Here is a 23,060-nt window from a genome sequence, read left to right as displayed (position 1 = left end):
CCCCGGCGGCAGGAGCGAGGACCCGGGGCTCCGTGGGGTCTGCGGAGCGCGCACGGTTGCCAAGCGACGCGTCCAGTGGCCCCCACCCGCTGGCCCCGCCTGTTTGAGCGCGCGCGACGTCACTCCCAGCGACGAAGACGGAACCTTTGGGACGCCTCTACGTCACTCTCGGAGACGGCGGCGCCGCCTGGTGACGTCAGGACGCTGGCGCAGGTCGGCGGGCAGTTCCTGTGAAGACCGCGGGCCTCGGCTGCGTACGCCCGGGGCCGAAGCGCTCTCGGCAGCTCGACGCCCGCTGGGTGGGCCTTCCTCCGCCCGCCGCCGGGGTTCTGAGACGGCGGGGAGGCTTCTGGGCCGCCGTGTGTCCGCCCGCGCCGCGCGTCCCGACGCGGTACGTCGCCGGCGCCGCCGCTTCGCGTCATGACTTCCGGGAGCCGTGGCCGCCATCTTGCTCGTGCGGAAGAGCCGCGACTGGGTGGGAGCCCGGAGCCGGAGAGTGCGGACGGGGCGGCCGCCGCCATGCCGTCGTCGCCGCTGCGGGTGGCGGTGGTCTGCTCGAGCAACCAGAACCGTAGCATGGAAGCCCACAACATCCTCAGGTAGGCGCGCCCTTGGGACGCCCTGGCCCGAGCTGGCGGCGGTGGTTCCGAGGGAAGCCCGAGGGGCCGCGGGGCCGCGCTCGCCGGCCCCGGGGGCAGAGCGCTGCGAGGAGCGGAGGAGGCTCAGTCGGTCGCGCGGTGCCCCCACGAGTGCGTGGCATCGCGGGGAAGTTCGGGGTGTGAGCCCGCGTTCCCAGGGCTCGGGAACCGCAGAGTTCCGGGCACATCCGAAGGTCCGGCGCCGCACGCACCCAGTCTGCGCGGGTGCCTGGGCCTCTGAAAACGCGGTGCCCGACAGAGACGGCTCCCGGACCAGACGCTGATCCCAGACGCCGTTGACGGTCTGGGAGACGGCGGTCTCCGTCCGGGGTGTGTGGTCCTCGATCGTGTCTGCCAGCAGCATGCTGGACACGACTGCAGGACAGGAGGAGGCCGGGAGAGAGGGTGAGGGCCTGCTTAATCAACCTCGAGTTGTTCGTTTGCTCCTAGCGAGGTTCTCCCGTCTCACGGGAACTGGCCCCTTGGGAGCCTCCAGGCGGTGATTTCTGGACCTGGTTTGGAGCGTCAAGCTGCTGCTTCGGTGCGAACCCCTGTTTTGGGACCCCGGTGGTGCACGTGTCTAGTACACGTGGATTCCTGCTTTATACAGTTTTTTCCTTGGCTGCTTGCACTGCTCGTCAGCCCAGTATCGACTCTCCCGAGAACACTTGAGAGAAGCGGACCCGCCCCTCGCCCCACTGGTTCGTTGAGGCCGGAGGAGTCGGCGGCCCCCATCTGCTCCCAGCAGTTTGATTCTTGCCAATGTCTTCCACGCTGTCCGCAGGGGTCGCTTAGTGTCATGTTTTAAACTAGAAAGTTACTTTAAAACTAGAATTGTACTAGAAGTGCATCACATGAGGCCACATCCCGAAACTGCGTTGTCACATTCAGTCTTTTAAAATCCGGTGAATTTAAGCAAACAAATACAACATTCGTACTTCTGGGGAATTATTCGGGGAGAATGAGGTTCAATATTTTAAATTAGGGGCACAGTTGACACGGTTCTGGATGGTGATCCTTTTAACAAAGTTGGGCTGAAATCTTTGGAAATGAAAACAACTTTTGTTTAAAGTTTATTTATCTTTAGAGAGAGGTGAAGGGAAGGGATAGAGAAAGAGAGGAAGAGAAACATCAGTGTGTGGTTGCTCCTCATGCATCCCCTACTGGGACCTGGCCTGGAACCCAGGCATGTGCCCGGACTGGGAATCGAACCTGTGACCCTTGGCTTCACGGCCTGGCACTCAGGCCCCTGAGCCACACCAGCCAGGGCTGGGAGGGAAGACTTTTTTAAAGCCACCTGTAGCGACGTTAGGGAAGTCCATTCCAAAGCCTCTGCTGCCCTGAGACATCGCTGCGGGAAGACAGGTCCTTTCCAGCTCAGTGGATGGGCCGCCCCCAGGGCATGGGGAGCGCAGCGCAGAGATTCTGGGGGCTTTCGCCCAGCTTGCTGTGCACGTTCCCCCGTGAAGAGCGCAGGCTCAGCACGGGGACAAAGGAGCGTCACTGATGTGAGCGTGGCGTTGTTTGAGCCGGGAACCGTTCTGCACTCTGAAGAGCTGTTCGGGGGCCGGTTCCTCCGTTAGCGCGGGAGCGAGCCGCAGAAGATGGCGGAGCTGAAGGGGCTCGGCTCCTTGCCCCGCGCCCGCCCGTGCCGGAAGTCGTGCCGGAGCGCTGTGGCCTCGGCTTCCTGTCCCCAGTCTCTCCCCAGTCTCGTGGCGTCCACAGCCTTGTGCCGTGGGGACATCGTCGCGCTTCCCTGGTGCCTCCTCGGCGGGGGTCTTCAGAGGTGGAGTCGGCGAGTCAGAGGCAGACGGTCTTCCCGTCGCCGTGCATCCTTCCCGGACCGCGTTCCGGAAAACACCTGCTCACAAAACCCTCGTCGCCTCGCAGTCTCCTCGGGCCACCTGGGCAAGAAGGCGGACCTCTCCGGCCTCCGGTTGTGAAATTGCTGTAGAGACTGAACAGCTTCTCTTGTCATCTCCAACTGTTGAAGAGCTGCTTACAGACTTATGTAGTTGGATTTTTTAAAAGCATCTTGAAGAAATTTGTATGAAGGTTTTCTCTTCCACCTTGGAGAACCTTCAGCCTCGAAGGTGGCTTTGTGGAAAGCACAGAACTGTGGCGGAAACTTTAGGGAGGGGGGTGGCGCACAGTGTGGTCGCAGGCACACAGTGCGCGCAGGAAGGCTCCGAAGGGAGACACGGGAAGGAGTGCCACTAACTGGGCACGCACAGTGGGTGGTCCACGCCCTTCTGTTTTTGCCGAGTTCAAGATGAGCTGGGACTGCGTCTTCCGATGAGTCGTTCACAAGCAGCAATGACCTTGGCACTTTCTGGAGCTGGTCAGGATGTTCCTCGGGGTGATCGTTTCTGGTCTTTTAAGACTAAATTGTTTCAAATGCCACTCCCTTTAGAGCCAGTTTATTCACTTCTTTGTTCTGAACAGTCTCCGAGATGTTAAGAGGCCTGTTTTTGGAAGCCGCAGTTTTCGCTGCAGCATTTGAAACAAGTCGTAAAGACAGACTCCTGTGACTTGCTGGGCGGAGTTCCTGTGTCCTCGCCCTCAGCGTGCCGGTGGCGGGGCTGTGGGGGGGGGGGGGCGCACAGGGGCTGCGTGTGGGGGAGGAGCACCCGGATGGCTCGCAGGTGCTCCCTCGCACCTAGGGAGGAGGCACGGCCTGGAGCCAGAGGCCCCAGCTTCCGAGTGGCATCGGGGTGTTGGGGCCCAGGGGTGGTGGCCACAGTAGCCCAGGGAGAGAAGGGAGACTCGGGGTGGGGGGAACCGGCTGAAGGAGCAGCACTGGCTGGGGGGCTGCCGCAGTCTGTTGAGGTCCTGTGGTTCTCTGACTGGGGGTTCTCGAGTCTTAACACCGTGGCTGGAGAGTATGGGCCCCCCTGGGAGAGGGGTGCTTGGGCTTCTGCCCGGACGAGCCCGTCTCCGGGCTGCCCGAGCTTGTGCGGGCGGCACCGGTCAGTCCCAGACCCGGGGCGCTGCCAGGCGCGGTGCCAGGCTGCTCTGGCCCAAACGCACCTGCAGACACCCCTCACCAGGGGGCCCCAGCGGGGCCCTGGGCCGCGCCCTGGGGACTTCAGTGCTGGGGACACTTGAAGAAAGTCGCCTGGGAGCCACGTGGGAAGGCCACAGGGTCTGAAATCGAGTCCTGAGAGCAGCAGGGGACACGCAGGGGTGCCTGCCTGGCACCACGGTGGCCTTCCTGGGCTCCGAGAGGCTGCGTGACTGCGTGGTTTCCATCTTCGGGGGCGGCCCGAGAGGGGGCCGAGTCCGGTGTGACGGGGACGGTGGGGGGAGAACCAGGGGGACCGAGCGTGGGCACCGCTCCAGCAGCAGGGGCCCTGGTCCCTGCAGTGGGGTCTCCCCGGCCGCCTGGCACACACAAGAGCGGGCGGGGCCCCGAGCAGGGCAGCGGTCAGTGACTTGTCCTTGCCTGGGACTGACCACCTGGTGCTGGGGGGAGGGGCCCCAGCGGCCCGCAGAGCGAGGTGGAAGCCAGGGGCAGGGCACGGGGCGTGGAGGGGGGAGGCCTCAGCGAGGAGGCGTGGGGTGGGGGCGGGGGGCGCCGGCAGCGAGTCCTGGAGGACGCGTGCTGCTGAGGGGTGCAGGCCCCGCAGTTTACTTGTGGGAAGCGTGCGTGTCACCAGCGCACCAAAGGCAGAAGTGTGTCTTCCTGGGTGTGAGGCACTCAGGCGTGACGGCTGGGGAGCTGCCGGTCCCCGAGCACAAGGCCGCGTGGCGGAGGCCTGCCTGCCTGGCAGAGGCGCGGGGGCGGGTCCCGGGCAGCGACCCCACCCGAGCCCCGTGTCCAGTAAGGCTGGCGGCCACCGCGCCAGGGCAGGGGGCCACGGTTTTCGCTGATGCTCTCTGGTGTTCCCCCCCCCATCCGTGTGTCACCTCCAGCCATCGGGTGGCAGCGCCCCGCAGTTCACACTCGCTGTGACAGGCTCTTTGGGAGGGACATTGGGTGCTCGTGACGACACCGGGAAAACGTGTGTCTGGGGGGCTAGTTCAGCGTGGAGCGAGCGGGCCCTCGAGACGCCGCTGCGGGGGCGTCAGGAGTGGGCTCCAGCCCTTGGTGCTTTCCCATGGGAGCCCGAGCATCACGAGCGCCACCCTGCCCCGTGTGCGCCACGTGGCACGGCTGTCCAGCCGCCGCACCAGCTTGGAGGGAACAGCACTTCTGTCGCTGATCAGCCTTTCCGCCCGTGTGAGCATCGTGTTGGGGAGGAGCGAGCTGCACTCCTGGAGGCTTAAACACGCTCGACGGAGACCTCGGAGTCCAGAGCGAGGGGGACAGCACCTGCCGCTCCCCCCACACAGAAACCCCGTCGGCGGAGAGCCTTGCCTGGGGTCTGCCGGGTGGGGGTGGGTAGAAGGGAAGGGTGTTCTGCCCGGACACCAGTGCAGCCCGGACCCAGCGGGCAGGAGAGGGGCCCTGCAGCGGTGCCCCCCAGCGGGTCGGGCTCGGGGGTCTGCTGCAGGTGGCAGGTGGAGGGGAGGCCCTGCACGAGATCTCCTCTTGGGAGCCCCGTGGCGGCTGCTCGGTGGCGCGCCTGCCTTCCCCCACCAAGACACCGTGTCCTGCCCAGCCCCTGGCTTCCTCCCTGCTGTGCTGCTCACTGGCCTGGGGGCCAGCTGTTGGGTTTATTTTCTGGCCTCCAGTCTCCTCCAAGGGTCTGAGGGGAGGGCTTGGGTCCGTAGAGACCACTGCTGTGCCCCACACGGAGTAAGCTCGAGGAATAGGAAGGCCTGGTGCATCAGGCGGGCGGGCGGGGGCCCTGCGGCCCGGGCGCGGTGGGCTGGCTGGGTGCAGTGGGCTGGCTGGGTGCAGTGGGCTGGCGGGGTGCAGGCGGGCTGGCTGGGTGCTGGGCACGCGGTGGCAGCGACGTCAAGGGTGGTCATGCCAGGTCCACCGTGGCACGCTCTCGCGCTTCGGCTGAGCGCCTCCTCGGGGCAGCGACGGGGAGGAAGGGACCGAGCGGTGCGAGCACGCCCGTCGCACACGGAGGGGTGCGTGGACTGGTCCGTGTGCGTCTCGCTCACGTCTTTGTTGGAGTTTGTTGCTTTTCCTGTTGTTGCCCAGGACGCTTGTGGGGAGTCCGCTCAGAAGGGGCCTCTCGGGTGGCCGAGGGATCACAGGAGAGGGGTCGTGAGTGTGTTTCTTCCTTAAGAAACACCTAAAGGTTCTCTCTGCAGCACCCACCTCACGCACTGCAGGCACACCTGAGACGGGACGGGCTGCCTTCCAGACCCGCACAGGGGCTGCGTGTGAGTCACGTGTGCGTGCACACGCATGGCGGTGTGTGACAGTGCGCAGTGGCACTGTGGGGGACGACAGTGTACACGTTAGAGACGCTTGATTGGGCCTTGGCTGGTGTGGCGCGGTGGGTTGAGCGCCAGCCTGCGAACCAAAAGATCGCTGGTTCGATTCCCAGTCACCTGCTTGGGTTGTGGTCGCAAGAGGCAACCAGACATTGATGTCTCTCTCCCTGTCTTTCTTCCTCACTTCTCCTCTCTAAAGATAAATGAGTACATTCTGAAAGTGAATAATAAATAAAGTCTCTAAAAATAACCTAGCGCTACAAAGCACGGACCATTCTCTGACCGGTTGGAAACGGTGCCCGGAGACTGACCTGGTCAGCGAGCGCTCGCCACGGACCTCCGGGGCGTGGCGCCTGCGGATCGCGGTGGAGGGGCTGCTCCCGTCTGGGCCCCGTGGCTGGTCCGGGGGGGCCAGGGCTGCTGCCGGGGGCTGGACCGTCGCCTGAGAGCCGGGCGGGACTTGCAGGCCCTGAGCAGCCGGGCCAGGTGGCCGGGCACTCACACTGCAGGTTGCTCCTGGCCACAGGTGCTGCCTCCTGGCTGGTTTGCACCTTCGGCCTGTGTGCTTCCCAGACCCGGCCGGGCCCTCTGGGGGACGCCCTCGTCCTCGACTGGGCGCTGGCCTCTGGGGCCGCGGTCCCGTCTCCGAGCACATGTCCCTGCCCCTGGGCCGTAGAGGCAGCTCCTGGTCTTGCTGGCCCTGCCCCGGTGCCCTCGGGCCCCCCCCCACACACACACACACGATGTGGCTGGTGGGGTTGGGGTGCTTCCGGGTCCCCCCTGCCCTCTGGTGGGAAGCCTGGGCAGTCCTCTGCCGCAGAGTGAACTCGGGGGGCGGGGGGGGCGCGGGCTGACAGGTTCTCGCCCCCCGCGCACACAGGTGGGCCTGAGGAGTGGTTCGCTCTTGCTTCACGGTGTGGGTTTCTCACCTTGGATGGCCATTGGGCTGCTGGGGCGTGGCTGGCACCTTCGGGGGATGTGCTTGTCGGCCTTCTGCGGGGCAGCGGTCAGCCCTGAGGCCATCATGACCGTGCTGTGGTCATGAGTCACTGTGCTGGGGGAGTGCGACCTCCACAGAAGCAGCTGCCGGCTGACCTTGGGTGACCACGACCACCTTGTAGAGCCAGGCGGGCAGCGGGTGCCTGTTGCCGCCTTGATGACCACCACTCCCTCCGCCGTGGTCGCCGTGGCCTTGTCCGGGCTTGCTGGTGCGCTGACAGAACCTGGCCGGGTCTGCTGCTCGTCCGCCTCCTGCCCGCGGCAGCCTTGTCGGCTGCGGGGCGTCCGTGCGTGCGCGGCCTGCAGGCTCCCTCTGTGTCGGGCTGCACATCCCGGGGCTGGTGGCAGGTGCGTGGGGGGGGTCCCTGCAGGGAGGGTGGGTGGAGGTGCCCCACCCAAAGCCCTCGGCACCCCTGCGCCCCATCTCCATCGCAGGGAAACCTGCCTGCTCACCACTCAGCAGCGACTGAGCGCATGCGCACTGCGTGCTGGGCACTGCTGCGGTGCGGGGGGCCCTCCGTCTGCTGTTCTCGGTTTCGTGTAGCTTCTGCACAGCGTGCTGCAGGGTTTTTGAAGTCTGAATGAAGTGCTCTGGCTGGCGTGGCTCAGCGGACTGAGCGCCGGCCTGTGCACCAAAGGGTCGCAGGTTCGATCCCCAGCCAGGGCACACACCTGGGTTGTGGACCAGGTCCCCACTAGGGGGCACTCGAGGCAAACCACACATTGATGTCTCTCTTCCTCTCTGTCTCCCTTTCCCGCTCTTTACTAATAAATAAAAATCTTAGAAGCCTGCGTAAAGTGTTTAACGTGAGGGATTTAAAAACGTGTTTTGGAATATTAACAAAGTTACTCACTTTGTCCACTCTCCCTCTGGTGCCGCTTATTTTGGGGGTTTTGTGTCTTATTTAACCCAGCTGTGATCTTTGTCCCCCCTTGTGTCTTTCAGCAAACGGGGGTTCAGCGTCCGGTCCTTCGGAACGGGGACTCACGTGAAGCTGCCCGGGCCGGCGCCCGACAAGCCCAACGTGTACGACTTCAAAACCACGTACGACCAGATGTACAACGACCTCCTTAGGAAAGACAAAGAACTGTATCCCTGCTGGTCACCCTGGGGAGACCCCAGCGGGGCTGTGTGTGGCGGGTGGGCCCTCAGGTGCAGGTGTCAGGCCGACCCTTGCGCCGGGGCGTCCGGGAGGCGGGGAGCCGGCGGCCGCCGCCGAGTGCTGTGCTGAGCTGGGCCGGCACGTGCAGAGCAGGCCCCTCCTCTCCTTCCAGAGAAGTAAGTCTGTTCCCGGTGCCACGTGCACAGGGCCCGGGACGTGTAGGGCCCGCAGGCGCACTTGGGTGACGGTGCCATGCTGGCACCCAGCTCAGACGGGCGGCGGGACCTGCAGGCTCCATTCCTCCCCACCCCTCGGGGCCAGGGAAGCCCCACTGGGGCGGGAGCCCTCCTGCCACTGTTTCCCTCGTGGGGGTCTGGGCCGCACTCGGGCCCACCTGGCCCTCCACAGGCAGGACGCAGCGTCTCTCCTGCCGGCTCTGGCGAGGAGGGGACTCGGGAAGGAGCTCTGGGTGCTGTGCGGTGCGTCCAGGTCAGGGCAGCACCGTGGTGTCGGCGCCTCGGGCGGGGCTGCGCAGCCGTCACTGCAGGTGTCCGCACATTCTCCTCTCCCCCGAGACCCCGCGAGGCCACCCGTCCCAGCTCCCAGCCCGCGGCCAGCTCGGTGTGGACGCGCCTCTCCCGGGGCAGCCTTGCGGCCGGCGGATGGTCCCCAGACCCGACCGCGGTGCCGTGGGTGTCGGGCTGCGTTGGCTTTAAACAAAAGCCGAGCTTGCTTGCCCCATTGCTCACATCCCGAGTGTTCCTCGACGACCTCCCCCGCCTCGGACTGCCCGTTCTGGGTGCGCACCCTGCCCTCCCCCCCGGCCGCGGAGGCGTCCTGAACGCAGAGCAGCTGGCACATCGCTGGTCCCCTGTAGGCACCCCGGGGGCCCCCCGCCTCCCCCGAGAGGGTCTGGGGCTGCCCCCTGTGTTCCCCCAGAGAACCTTGGCGGGAAGATCCAGGTGTGCTCCTCTGACGCCGCAGGGACCGGCCTGCAGTGGGGAGGGTGGTGGGCGTGGGGGGGGCAGGCCTTTCAGCTGGCGGCTGCTTTGTAATTACAAAGCCACTTGCCTCAGAGCAGGTGAGAGCCACGGAGTGTAGTCAGTTGCTTTCAGTGCGTGTGACCAGCCGTCCCCTCGGCACGGACTGGGAACACAGACTCGGCCTCCCCCGGACCCTGGCTCCGCTCGCTGGCTGGAGACTGGACGCAGGAGCCTGTGTCCAGCACGTTTGCTCCTGTGGGCCTCCCTGACCAGTCAGCTTTGGAGTCAGGGTTTTGGTTTATTTCATTTTTTTTGTTTGTTTTTTTTCTAAACTGCGTGTTCCTGTCTGCCTCCGTGTCATCGTCTCTCAGGCCCCGGCTGAATTTGTGTGTGTACCCCCTTCCTCACTGTGCGGTTTCCCTTGCCTTGGGGCCGGAGGCAACAATAAAAATGGTTTCTCACACTGTGAACCCCAGCAGCCTCCTGACCCCTGTCCTGGGCGCGAGGTCAGCAGCCGCGGCAGCCCGAGGGGGGCCGTCCTCTCCTGGGGTCTCTTCAGACTCGTCTCAGGTGGGCGCTCCTCATGTAGCGCCGGCGAGCGGGCAAGAGTCGCCGGCCCCTGGCCCCGCCCCGCAGGCCCCTGGCCGCCCGCCGGGCTCCCGGCGCCTGAGGCCTGGGCTCTCGCTTGCTTCTGCTGTTTGGCCTCGTCCCCTCTCACCCTGGCTGGCTGGCTGGCAGCCGTGTGTTAACCAGTTTTTGAAAAGCAGTGTCTGTCTGTTTAACAAATGGATGTGCTCCCGGAGAACAGGTGACCTGATGCGGCTGGTAGGCCCTCAGGTTTTAGAAAAGCTCTTGTGTTTAAAAACAAAGCGCAGCCTTAAGATGCCTCCGGAGACGCAGACCAGTCGCTCTCCCGTCTGAGCTGTGCCCCTGCTCGTTGTCCGCCCCGATGCCGCACGCTGAGCAGGGCCCGTGGCCGAGGCGGCGCCAGGGCTCACCTGTAGGTCTGTACCTGGTGGAGGTGCCCCAGCCCTGCCCACTGCTCTGCACATTCGCTCAGGCCTGGGGGACCCACTGGTCTCTGCCTGAAGACGCCGTGGCCTGCAGCAGCTGCAGCCAGAGCCAGCCCCCGAGCCCGGGGTCAGGGCGGTGCCCAGGGGTCCCCACGGTCGTCTTTGTGCAGCCTGCGAGCTTTGCGAAAACTGCTTTTGTTACCAAAGTGAACTCAGATTTGTTTCTTCATGCGAAGAAGTGCTGGCTCGAGAGCCATCGTCGCTGTGGCGGCTTCTCGCTCGGCCCGGGAGAGTCTGAGGCTGGCAGCCTCCCCGCAGGCTGGGGCCAGGGACGCCCCCGTCCGCACGGGCTGTGCTCTGCGATGGTTCACGCCGTGGGCCCGTCAGCCTGCTCCTCCGAGTCCGCGCCCGCACGGGCCCCAGGGGTGCTGCCCTCCTCCCAGGGCAGGGACGGCCCCGGGGGGCCTTAATGAGGGGGCGGGGCTGCGGGCACTGAAGAAGGGTGGGCCTCACATCCCGGAGGCTGGCGGGCGCGGGCCCCCCGCGGTGGGTGCTGATCTGAAATAAAGGCGGAAACGTCGCCGCTGCACGTGTGACGGCCCTGAGATCTGAAGCACCGGAGCTGTCCCTGCGGAGGAGCTGCCGTCCCCTGGGTGCCTGGGAGGCTCCGCTGCAGGGAGGGGGCCCCCTGGGTGGGCCCTGCAAGTGGGCGGGGGCAGAGGGGACTCTCAAAGACACCGGAGAGGAGAGGGGGCCGCTGACCAGGAGTCCGACCCCCTGGGCTGGGCCTTCCCCTCGTGGTGACTGGGGTGGGGGCATCGCCCTGGGCTTCCCTGGTCACAGGGCACTGCCAGCCTGCAGACCACAGCCAGGGGCAGGGGCTCTGGGCCGTGGTGGCGGTGCGTGCCTGAGCGCTCAGTATCCTTCGGCCCAGCACACGTGACACACCGTGACCGACGGCGGTGGGCCAGCGCCCTGGCTGTGCTGCGTGAGGGTGCTCGCCCGGGCCTTTGTGAGCCCCAGAGCCTTGGGGACCACCCAGAGGGGACTTGGGCCCCACCTGAGACTCCCTGCCCTGTGTCTGACATGGTTGGCGGGGGGTCTGACACTGGAAGCCAGACTAGGCGACAGGATGCCCGTGCTGAGGCGGCTCCTGGGCACGGCCCAACCCCGGGGAGCCTCGGCCACAGAGGCCCGGGGTCACTTCCGAGGCTGTGGCGCACAGTGAGGACACGGGGGGTTGGGTGTGGCAGCCTCGGGGGACTGAGACGGTGTTGGCAGCGCCTGGGGTGTCCGTGGGTCCGCCTAGTGGCCCCGGAAAGCCGGAGCACCGTCCCCGTGCAGGGTGCTGGCTTGGAAGGCCTTCCGTGATCAGGCACCCCCTGGCTGGGGGTTGGGCTGTCCCTGTTCTGCCTCTCTGCCCCACCCTTCCGGCTTCCGTCCCCACTGGGGGCCCCGCTGCTGGGCCAGCAGCCTCACTGGGGAGCGCCTGGTCCCTTTCCCAGGTCCCGCCAGCACCGTTCCCTTCCTCTGGAACCACTCGCCCCCCCCTTCCCTGGGGCCCCCCCTGCCCAGCAGAGTGTCCGTGGCGTGTTCCATCCGGGCCTTGTTGCGCCCCAGCCGCCCCCACGGGAGCCCGACTAGGTGCCTGCGCGCCTGGTCCCGACGTGCTCCTCTGGGCGGACCGACCTCCGTGCCGTAGGCCCCACTCCCTGGGTGCCCTCCCCAGGTGTCCAGAGGGACAGCCGAAGTCCACTAGGGCTAATGGCCTGTCTGTGACCTCATCCTGTCGTCTTGACCTTGGGAGGCATCAGGGTCCCTGGGAGGTGGAAGAGTCGTAGGAGCCCCCCTTGTCCCGGAGGCTCCTTTGGGGACTGGCTGCTCAGCAGGGAACTTGGGGATTGGCAGGTGGGCCGGGAGCGGGTGGACAGCACCCATGCCCCCGGGTGGGGCCCTGGAGCTAGCAGCGCGGGTCTCCCAGCCGGGTCAGGGGCATGGGAGGCCTGGCCTGGCCCGGCCCCTCTGTCGGGCCCGCTGTCAGCCCCGAGAGCACCTGTGAGTGTGTGTGAGTGTGTTGGGGGGCGGTGCAGGGTTTTAAAAACTCAAGCCTTCACCTGCTGCCAGGCCCTGGGGTGATCAGCTCTGTCCTTGCCCGGCTCCTGGTGCCTGCTGGCCCCCCGGGGCGAGTCCCCGGGCGAGTCCCCGGGCTCAGGGCCGAGGGCCGAGTGCTGCTGCACTTGGAGGCTGCCTTCCCGAGACGCTCCATTCCCCCGACGAGGCGTGTTTGGGGCCACTGCCCCCCGCAGCGTCCTCGGGGCCGGCTCCTCTCCTGCGGGCCTGGCTGCCCTGCTCACCCCACCCCCGCCGGCCCCAGGTGGTCTGCGTTGGGGTTACCCTGACTCTGGGTCCCCAGGGACTGGAACGGCGAGGGGTCGTGATGTCCTCAGGGGCACCCTGCACGGCCCTCCTGTCCCTGGTCCTGCTTGGCTCCACCTAGGACCTGCACCTCTGGAATTTGCCAGGAAACAAAAAGTCCAGAAAGGTCCCTCTCTCCTTCTGTACCAGGGATGATGGGCGGAGTCCGATTCCCCAGATGGGCCTTCCCGCTCGGCTCCCCCGGCCCTCACTTGTGACACTGCCTTCCTGAGGGAGAGTGCGTGACGGAGGCCGGGGCTTCCGGAGCTCACGGCTGCCCACCCGGCGGTTGTCCCTCCAGGGCCGTGGGTGTGGGGGCGGGGAGAGCACAGTGCCCGCATGTGGGGCTGAAGGGAGTGCCCACACCCAGGATGGGGCTGTGCCTGGGCAGTGGCTTTGTGAATGTGGCCAGAAAGTGTCAGGAACCGAACACTACAGCTAACAATCCAGCATCCGTTTAAAGTACGTCGTCTCTCGGACAAACCGTTCAGACACACTGTAACAGCAGCGCCCCCCGCTCCGTGTTTGTGTCCAGCGGGGCGAGCGGTGTGGTGGCAGGAGCTGCTTCAGGAAAACGGCCGGGCCGTCGCAGCTCTGAGGTGCGGGCCACCTCACATGCGTCACCTGGCCTGCCCAGAGCAGCCTCTGTCCCCCTGGGGGGGTCGGTGAGGTGCCCCTCCCCTGCTGTCCAGAGACACCCCGGGAGGCCCCTCCTGCAGCTGGGGCTCCGCCTCTGCTGCGGAAGCGAAGCGTCTCCCCGGGGCCCCGCAGACACCCAGCTCCAGACCCACAGGCCTCGCTGCCGCGCCCACGGGCCCCGTCGTGCTCGTCTTCAGTGGTCCGGCGTCTCCCTCCAGGACCCCCTTGCTGCTGCAGGGTTTCGGGTTCCTGTGCTGTGGCTGAGCCCGGCCGGGAGGGCTTTCAGGCGGGTGCTGCCGTGCCGGGGGTCGGGGCCAGTGTGGCCGAGGTGCTGCAGGCGGGCTGGAGAGAGGCTGCGGGCCAGCACAGAGGCTCCGCCTCCCGGGCCGTGTGGGCCTGGTCAGTTGCGGTGGGCAGGCCCAGTCCACCCGCCTGCCCGCCCTGTCCCCCGCGGCCTGGGTGGGGTGGGCGATGGCACAGCACGCTTCGGGCACGCCTCCCCCGGAGTTCCTTAACGGCGGCGCGCAGCTACACACAGAACGGCATCCTGCACATGCTGGACCGGAACAAGCGGATCAAGCCGCGGCCGGAGAGGTTCCAGAACTGCAAAGACCTGTTCGACCTGATCCTCACCTGCGAGGAGAGAGTGTACGACCAGGTGGTGGAAGGTGAGCCCGCAGGCCCGGCGCCCCCACCTGTGCCCGGGCCCCGAGGGGTCCTCTGTTCCTCGAGCCCCTCACGGCCGTCCTCCCCCGGCCTCGGGGGGCCAGGCAGCAGCCAGGGAGGGCCCCGTCCCGGGGTTTCGGCCGACCGTGTTCTGGGCGAGGCCGCCGGTGCTGCCAGCGGCAGGGCAGGGAGCGGAGGGCAGGGGCCCGGTGCTCTGAGGGGCCTGCCGAGCGCTGTGCCCCAGGGAGGTGGGGCCTGGTGTCGAGGTTTGGGCGGGAGGTGCCCTGAAGTCCGTGCCCCCCTGCCCCGGCCAGACCTGAACTCCAGGGAGCAGGAGACCTGCCAGCCGGTGCACGTGATCAATGTGGACATCCAGGACAACCACGAGGAGGCCACCCTGGGGGCCTTCCTCATCTGCGAGCTCTGCCAGTGCGTGAGTGTCCGCGCCGCCCCTCCCCCCGCCCGTGGGGGGGCTGGCTCCAGATCCTCCTGCCCGTGACGGTTTCCAGGTGCAAGTGACTGTCCCACAGTTCAGTTCACGTTCCAGTCATTTCCAGCTGTCAGAACCCAGGTCGTGCGGAGGTGCCCACAGGTCGAGAATCTACAGCCGGCTCTGGTTAACCCACTCGGGGCGTTAGGGTGACGGAAGGCAGTGACTGCTGATGTCCCCCTTCCACGAAGTTGCTGTGTGTCGTGTCAGAGGGCTTGGAGGGACCTCCCTGTCACTCGTCACTCCGCTCACCTGGTGCCCCCCACCCCCTTGTGCGGAAAACCACAAGGCTTTTGTAGCCACTCTGTGGCTGTTCTCGGAGCAGAGCCTCTCTTCTGTGTGACGAGAGCCCCCAGCACAGAGGAGCCCACAGGCCTCATTTTCTGCTGCACTAGGCCAGCTGGCTGTGGGAGACAGAAGCACACAAGTGGTGAACCAGGACCTCCAGAGGTGGGCGGGTCCTGGTGGTTCGCACTCAGGGCCCAGCACAGCTTCTGGTCCTGGTGCGCCTCGTGGTGCATGGTGGTTGCTGGAGCTCCGGCAGGTGTGCCCATGAGCCTGCCATCATGCAAGAGAAAGGGCTGCAGGGGGAGACATATCCCAGAAGTTGCCCGAGTGACCTGGGTCACACTGGCGGGAGCTGGGTTCGGGGTGCCGCTCTTCAGAAGCCGGAGGCTGGGGCCGCAAGGAGCCTCGGCTGCTCTCTGGCTTGGGCCACCCCAGGGCTGTCCCCTGGCAGCACCTGCTCCTTCAGGGCAGCGCTTGACCACCAGGGGTGCCTGGCTGTGTGCGCACTCGTGGGTCTGACACCTGGCAGGGACGTGAGTGGCAGCCAGTGGGCAGAGGCCACAGATGCCGCCCAACAGCCTGCACAGACCGGAGCCCCTCTGCCCCCCGGAGCGTGGGCTGGGCTCCTGCCCAGGTGGGCACTGCACCTTCCGTGCCCGAGCTCACCTGCGGAAGCAGGCCCACACTTGTTTGGAGTCCATGTGACATCTGAGAGCCCCCCTCCCCCCCCCCCCGTTTCGGAGCCCAGCCCCCTTCCCTGTGGTGCCCCCTGAGCAGGGCATGGGGCCAGCAGCCGCACAGAGTGGGAGGCCCCGGTCAGCACTGGCGGGGGGGCCCGCCGGCCGCCCCCGGCTCAGGAGGCCGCCCCGCCCGCAGATCCAGCACACGGAGGACATGGAGAACGAGATCGACGAGCTGCTGCAGGAGTTCGAGGAGAAGAGCGGCCGGGCCTTCCTGCACACCGTCTGCTTCTACTGAGCCGCCCGCCCGCCCCCGCCGCCGCCGCCGCCGCCGCGCCCGGTCAGCGCTGCCCTCGGTTCTCCCGACCCTGCCTCCCCGCCGAGGGCCGCGGCGCCGCCCGCCTGCCCGCACCGGGCGCCCTGCCGAGAGGGCAGGCTCCGGCCCCCAGCCCCAGGGTGGCACCCGCTCCAGTTTGGATGTGACATTAAAGTTCCTTTTCTTTAAGCAAAACCAGACACGGTTCCAGCTCCTTCCTTCCAGCCTGTCTCCTTCCTCCCCGCGCGCCCTCCCCGCCCCCAAACCCAGCTGGGGTGCCCCTGCAGCTGTCCGGTCACCGGGTGCTGCTGCTCCTCGGCGGTGTCCTGAGCTCTGCACTTGGCCGCACGCTGGGCCCAGGAGAAGAGGGGCCTGGGTGCCCCCTGCGCCCCCGACGGCCCTCAGGAAGGGCTCCGGGCTATGGTCCAGGGCCTCTGGGTCCAGCCTCCTTCCCAGCACCCCCTGCTGGGGCTGCCAGCAGAGTGGGCCCGCTCCCCGTGGCACCTGGTCCGCTCTGTCAGGCACTGGGCCCCGAACACCCTTTCCCAGTGCCCCTCTGGGTGCACACAGCTGTGGAACATCTCTGATCACCGGGGGGGGGGGGGGGTGCAGATCTGTTCCTGACAGAGGCTGGCTCAGGGACACCTCCCCAGGGCCCCAGTGTCAGGGGGCCCCCAGAATGCAGACCCCAACACTGCCCTCCCCGTGTCCGGGCGGCCTGGCCTGGGTGCCCGGAGCTGACCCCTCAGGGAGGCCAGGCCGGAGCTGGTCCTGTTCCCTCTGGGGGCTGTTTGGCTTTTGCTTGGTGGTCCTTGGGCCAAGAGTCCCCGGCCTTTGAGTGACGCCCCGGCCACTCCCTGTGACCCAGCGGGCCTCCCCAGTGAAGGCAGTTGTGTCTGCAGGCCCAGAGCCCCTCACCGCGACCCCGGGACCCCGCAGGAGAACCTCGGCTGACGAGTGAAAAGAAGTGGAGGGAGAGAGACTCCCAGCTCTCTCCAGGGTGCCATTCCGGCCAGGACGTGGGCAGGGCACCGGGGCCCACGCTGACCAGGTGTCCCGGGGAGGGGTCGGGCTGGCGCCTGGGGGGCGGGGCGGCCGTGCGGTCCCTCCCGGAGGCGGCGCGCAGGGAGAGGGGGCCGGAGCGCGCACGGGGAGGAAGGGAGGGAGGCAGGGCTGAGGGCGGAGCGGAGCGCGGCAAGTGCGGCGGCCGGGCGGCCGAGCGACCCCGAAGCAGCCTCCTCCCGTGTCCCGCACCCCCGGCTCGCGCCTCTTACCCAGCCCGCGGCGGTGGGTGCCCGGCGCGCTGACCTTTGCGGAGGGGCCGGGGGCTCAGCATCGGGCCGGGGCCGGGGGGGCGCCGGGGCCGGGGGGCGGCGCTCCGGCCCGGCCCGGCCCCGCCCGATGTCCATGAGCGCGAACACCATGATCTTCATGATTCTGGGGGCGTCGATCGTGATGGTGAGCGGAGGGGCTTCCCGCGCGCCCGCTCCCCCACCCGCTCGCGCCTCCCGCGCCCGCGCACCGCCCGCCGCCTCCCCCTCCCGCGCCTTGTTTACCGGCCCGCACGGCCTGCGCTCCCCCTGCCCTGCCTGCGCTCCCCGTTCTGGGCTGCCCTGAGCACCCTTCTCCCCAAGCCCGCGCTCCTCCACCCCTTGGCCTGCGCTCCCCCACTCCTCCGCTTCGCTCGCCGGTCCTGAGCGCCCCCGCCCCCACCTCGACACCCCATCCCGCGGCTCCTGGGCTCTGACCGGTCATGGGCTCTTCCAGGCCATCGCGTGCTTGATGGACATGAACGCGCTGCTGGACCGGTTCCACAACTACATCCTCCCGCACCTGCGGGGCGAGGACCGCGTCTGCCACTGCAACTGTGGCCGGTGAGTCTGTGCCTGGCGGGGCACACGCGTGATCACACATGTGCGGTGCGGGGAGCCCCGGGAAGGCCTGTGAAGGGCCGCACCGGGCCCGAGGGGCTGCTGAAATCCGCACCGGGCCTGGGCGGGGGGAGGACTCTCCGGCCTCCTGCAGGCACCTGGGGGCCGGCCCAGCGGGCTCGGGAAGGGGAGCTCGCCTGAGTCGGCCAGGACCCCCTTCCACAACGCCTTCGGACAGTGGGTGACGGTCAGAACAGGCCCCAGGCCTCCTGGTCCAGGGCCTGGAGGCCAGAAAGGCAGCAGCCCGGCCTGGCGTCCGAGAGGGACCCTGCACAGGGCCGTGCCCACAGGGCGCAGCAGCCTCCGCCCCGGACCCTGCCCGGGGCCGGTGCCGTGGACTTTTCTGGGAGCCAGGTACAGGGAAGTGCAGCCGGTCCGGGCGGGCAGGGCCCAGGCCCCCCGTGGCACAGAGGAGGAACTGAGGCAAGGGGGTGGAGCTTGCTCAAGGTCACCCAGAGAGCGCGGAGAGCCCAGGCCCCTCCACCCACCGTGGCCCCATCCTGTGCACATGTCATGGCGGCGTCCTCCGGGCCATGCATGTCTGTACGTCTGTGTACGAAATAAACATCTCATGAGACGCGAGTGTGTGTGCCGTCTGTGCGTATACGTGTGGTCCGCAGCACACGCGCATGTCCGCATGCACGCCCTCACCCGCAGGACGCCCTCGCTCGCGCTGCGGCCCGCGAGCGTGCGCAGAGGTTGGAGTGGACAGAGACCGCCCAGAGTCACCCAGCCAGGCCAGGCGGCGCGGGGCCCGGCCCTGGAGCCCATGTTCTTCCCCCGACCCCCACTCCCGCGCCAGGCACGCCTCTCGTGGGGGCACGCCCCGTGCCCGTGGGTGCTGACCGGCATCCCGGAGCAGAGCCGGGCCGCGGGGCAGGCAGAGACGGCAGCGCAGACAGCCCCCACCCGTGCTGGCCGAGGACCACCGAGTGCCCCCGGGCGGCCGTGCTTGCCCAGAGACAGAGACGCACAGGTGCCTGCCGGGGACACACAGCCCCTCGGCGCTAAGGAGAGGCACAGGCCAGCTCGCTGCCCCCTGGGGCGGCCCCGACGACAACCACCGAGTGGGCGCGGGCTCAGGCGACTGGCGGCCCCCCAGGGCTGGGGTGGCCCAGCGCTGGGCCCCGACTCTGAGCTCTGGACGTACTAGTAGCACACCTCTCACGTGTGCGGGCTGTTGTGCTGAGACTGGCATCTGAGTGCCTGTGACCTCGGACCGAGGGCAGGCAGGATGTGTTCCAAGTGTGTTTGCACAGGTGTGTGTGGCACATGCAGCATCCGAAGTACATGTGGACTCATGCAAACATACGGATGGTGCATGCTGAGCTGGCCCAGCATGCATAGGTTAGCGTGTTTTCAGACACAGAACATGGAAAGCCACGCCTGCTGTAGACATAGAGTGTTTCTGCGTGTATGTGTCCACATGTGTGTGCTTTGTACACTTCACTACATACAGGGTATGTAAATTCAGTGTACAAAACAGTCTTGTTTGTTGACAACATACATGTGTATGCCCAGTACATGTACATAATACTATATGCAGTGACCAGTGTGCTCCATGTGCGTCCAGCCACTCTGCAGAGCAGTTTTGCACATGGGTTATCTGTGCAGAAGCCATGTACATGCCACAATGGACTCTACCCATGTGTGTACACGCCATGTACAGAGTAAGCATGCACACAAAATGTGTGCCCTGTACATGCCTGTATGGAAAAGCTTATGCACAAGACATGTATGTAAAGCGGTGCTCCAAAGGGTGTGTGCCGGCAGGTGGCATCTGTGCCCACACATCCATGCATGTGCCACGGTGCCCCCAGAGAGGGTGTGCAAAGCCATGTGCATGCGCATCCCCGTGGGGTACGCACCAGGGTCGTGCCGGCCAAGCATGCACATACACACACGTGGAGCTCATGGGCTGAGTCCATGGTATACACGCCATGTCCTGTGCATGTGGCTGGCATGTATACACGACATGCGTTGGACCTCAGGTAAACACATGCAGCATGCTTGGTCCAGGCAGGACACATGCATGTACACATCATGGAAATACGTGTGCACATGGGAGACCCGAGACCCCACCTCTGGGGGCCTGTGCTGGAGGAAGGGAGGCGAGGGCGGGGCGGGGGGTGCCGCAGGGGCCAGGCCAGCACCAGGGCTCAGGTGCCGCTCTCCAGCCCTTGGGGGCCTGAGCCACCTGCGGAGGTCGGGCCTGGCCACAACCTTCCCGCAGAGCACCCGGGGCGTCTCCAGCTCCACCGGTGACCCAGCCTTTACAGGGCCCTGCCCTGAGCAGCTGCGTGTCCAGGGGCAGGGAGCGGCTGTCTCGAGGGGACCCCATCAGAGGTCCTGGGCCCCGAAGGCCGGGGTGGCGGGAGAGGGGGTGATGCTCGGTGTCGTCAGCCCCTGTGCGGCCCGGGGCGCTCTGGGCGGCAGGGGGTGCCGATGGCTCACGGAGGGCCTCTTCTCCTGGGGGCTGGCGGCCGCCCGATGCACACATTCTAGGTGGTGATCAATCACTTTCCATCACGTATTGACGACTCCCAATGGCTAGTGACAAACTGATCGGAAAAGCAGTGTCGGGCAGTCCTTGCTGACTGACCCCATAGAGGCTGTCCGCCGCCCCTTCCCGGGACTGAGCTTGGGGCTCCGGGGCCCCCCCCCCCGACTCCCCAGGGAGGAAGTCAGCATGTGGCCACTACGGGCACAGCAGGGGCCCGAGGTCAGGGAGAACACCCACCTGTTCCCCCTTGGGGGAAGGTCTCTTTTGGGGGGAGTGGAGCGAGGCTTGGGGGGCGGCAAGGAAGGGCCTAGCCCCACTGAAGACCAGGCGGAGGTGTCGGCATCTAACTGGAGGGAAGATGGGAGCAGCGGGTTTGGGGAGGGAGGACCTATTTTTAGGTGAGAGTTTGAGGTGTCTATAGATCCCACGTGGAGACGCCAAGCAGGCAGCTGGAGCTCGGAGCAGCCATGTGGGGTGTGGGGCGGGCAGCAGGGACTTTAGGAGGGTGGGGTGGAGCGTTGGAGAAGCCAGCAATGGGGCTTGGGGAGGGGGAGAGCCAGGAGCCAGGGGCAGGGGAACCCCAGGTTGGCCCCCGCCCTGCTAGGCAAGAGGAGGAGCTGTCTTAGCTGGCAGGGACGGCTGGGGGCTAAGGGTGCGTGGGCCCCACGGTGTCTTGGCTCCCAGGTTCTCTCGACGGTGGGGAGGGTGGGGGACAGACAAACCCAGAGTCTGTGGTCCTGAGTGTGGTGGTCTCCTGGGCAGGGCCACGCCATCGGGGATCATGGGGTCCAGGGGGCTTCCTGGAGGAGGAGGGTATCCAGGCAGGTTTGACGCTTGAGGGGGCCTTGTGGGGAGGGTTCAGTGTGGGCCTCAGAGGCAAGCGAGGGCTCAGTAGCCTGAGTCCGGCCAGCGGAGGGAAGGGAGGCCGAGGCGCAGGGCCCAGGCCTCGGTGGGCGGGGGAGGGGCCACGGCCCGGGGAATCCCAGAGCGCCGACTCGTTGTCATCCCACCGCCCACCTGGAGCGGCTGGAGGACGTGCAGACCCCTGCAGGGATTAGGCCGGGGGCACCGCCAGGGGAGGGGACGAAAGGACAGGGCGCTGGGCAGAGAATCAAAGAGTCAGGGACGCCGGAGCAGAAGCAAGGCCAGAGGCCCAGGCCGGGCTGAGGGCACCGGGCTCTGCCTGGAGTGGAAGCTGAGAGAAGGGCCAGTGCAGGGCTGTCCGACTCAGTGTCACCGGGGGCCCCGCCAGCCTCGTGGCTGCCTTCAGAGGGCTGAATGCCATACTCCTTAACTGGGGGCGAGGAGCTCGGCGCTGCCGCCGGGTGGAAACCAGGTGCGGGGTCGGATGAAACAAGGTGGAGGGCCGGAGTCGACCCGAGGGCCTTGTGTCTGCCACCTGTGGGCTAGTGTCAGGCTGGAGGAGAGGCCCGAGGTCTCAGAGGAGCTGCGTCAGCCCCGTGTCCAGCAGGTGGGCTGTGACCCCGCCACCAGACGGGGACACCCTGTCCTGGGCCCTCACCCTGGACTGGCTCACCTGCGCTGTTTCTGCGGCCCCGTCAGGGCCCGTGACGAGGAGCCTCAGACAGCAGAGGAGGGAGGGCAGGCGCACCCCTGGGCGGCTCCCGGACTTCACTCAGACCACTGACGCCCCACGCCCCCACCCTCTGGGCAGCCCCCGCCTGGGGACGAGGGCCCTGAGCCAGTCGCGGGCCCCTCTGGACCTCAGCTCCCACGGGGGCTGCTTCAAAGACCCCAGCAGGGATCCCGTGCGCCCCGCTGGAGAGGTGCCAGCCCGCCCTGCCGCCCCCAGGCACCACATCCACTACGTGATCCCGTACGACGGGGACCAGTCAGTGGTGGACGCCTCCGAAAACTACTTCGTGACAGACAACGTCACCAAGCAGGAGATCGACCTCATGCTGGGGCTGCTGCTCGGTTTCTGCATCAGCTGGTTCCTGGTGTGGATGGACGGCGTCCTGCACTGCGCCGTGCGCGCCTGGAGGGCTGGTCGGCGCTACGGTGAGTTCGGCCTGGACACGCGGGCCCGCCCCCACCAGCCCCGCCCCGCCCCGAGAAGCCCCACCCCACCGCGCCAAGTCCAGGGCCACACCTCCGCACCAGAGCCACGCCCCCTCGCGCCGGGCCCGCCGGACCTCCCAACCACGCCCCAAGGGTCCCAGAACCCACTCCGACAGCCCGGCCACGCCCCTCAACGCCAGCCCCAGGCCTCGCGCCTGGGCCAAGCCCCTCCCACACCTTGCCCGGGCGCAGACGCTTCACACAAAGGCCACGCCCCCGAGACACTTCCTCCCTCGTCGGCCCGCGACCACACCCAGCACGTCGGCCCCGCCCCGCCTGACCGCTGCCCCTGGCCACGCCCCCCGCAGATGGCTCGTGGACCTGGCTGCCCAAGCTGTGCAACTTGCGGGAGTTTGGCCGGCGGCCGCACAGGCCCTTCGAAGAGGCGGCCGGGAACATGGTGCACGTGAAGCAGAAACTCTACCACAACGGCCACCCGAGCCCGCGGCATCTTTGAGCCGCGCGCAGGACTCGCGGGGCCGCCGGCCACCGCGCCCACGTACACGGGACTGGATGGCCGCCTGGGCCAGGGCGCCCCGGCCGCCGGGCGTGTCCAGCGGAAGGTGCTGTCTCCTCTTCTTTTTATAAAGGGGTCGGGGTGGGGCCGGTCTGGGGGCAGGATCCTGGTCTCCAGGGCTGGGCAGGGCGCAGAGGCTTTGGGGGACGGGGGCTCCGCGTCCTGCAGCCCAGCCCGCGCCTGGCTTGGGACCACGTCCGTTACTTCAAACCGGCTGTTTCCTGTGCGCCCGTGTCCTTCCCCGTTCTGGCGGAGGGGAGGCCGGGAGATGGTCTAGGCAGGGAAGGGGGCCGGACCTCGGCCGCACCCACGTCTGCACACGGGAGCATGTGCATGGGGCGTGTGCGTCCGCGGGCCACAACGGGGGGTGGGGGGCGGGGGTCTGGGGGAGGCCCCAGCCCAGCAGCAATAAGGCCTCTGGGCCCCACTGTGGCAAGTGTGGCCACCCTGTCCAGGGCAT

The 23,060-nt window shown here is 67.1% G+C and overlaps 2 protein-coding genes across 2 annotated transcripts; both read left to right on the top strand.

Annotated features, from left to right (window-relative positions):
• The first annotated feature begins 210 nt into the window (after positions 1-210).
• Positions 211-15,765, top strand: SSU72 (SSU72 homolog, RNA polymerase II CTD phosphatase). Its single transcript, XM_045859425.1, has 5 exons — positions 211-599; positions 7,921-8,064; positions 13,656-13,795; positions 14,108-14,226; positions 15,448-15,765. Exons 1-5 carry the CDS (start codon positions 421-423, stop codon positions 15,547-15,549), a joined length of 684 nt encoding a protein of 227 aa, XP_045715381.1. The 5' UTR covers positions 211-420; the 3' UTR covers positions 15,550-15,765.
• Positions 15,766-16,895: 1,130 nt separating this feature from the next.
• On the top strand, positions 16,896-22,948 carry TMEM240 (transmembrane protein 240). The gene is made up of 4 exons (XM_045859693.1): positions 16,896-17,025; positions 17,335-17,441; positions 21,815-22,023; positions 22,392-22,948. Exons 1-4 carry the CDS (start codon positions 16,969-16,971, stop codon positions 22,538-22,540), a joined length of 522 nt encoding a protein of 173 aa, XP_045715649.1. The 5' UTR covers positions 16,896-16,968; the 3' UTR covers positions 22,541-22,948.
• The last annotated feature ends 112 nt before the right edge of the window (positions 22,949-23,060 follow it).

Source organism: Phyllostomus hastatus, unplaced genomic scaffold (genome assembly GCF_019186645.2).
Source record: "Phyllostomus hastatus isolate PE091 unplaced genomic scaffold, TTU_PhHast_1.1 phas_scaffold_182, whole genome shotgun sequence".
In the NCBI taxonomy this organism is placed as follows: domain Eukaryota; kingdom Metazoa; phylum Chordata; class Mammalia; order Chiroptera; family Phyllostomidae; genus Phyllostomus; species Phyllostomus hastatus.
Note: the sequence above shows the minus strand (reverse complement) of the source record. Positions and strands in the feature narration are given on the sequence as shown.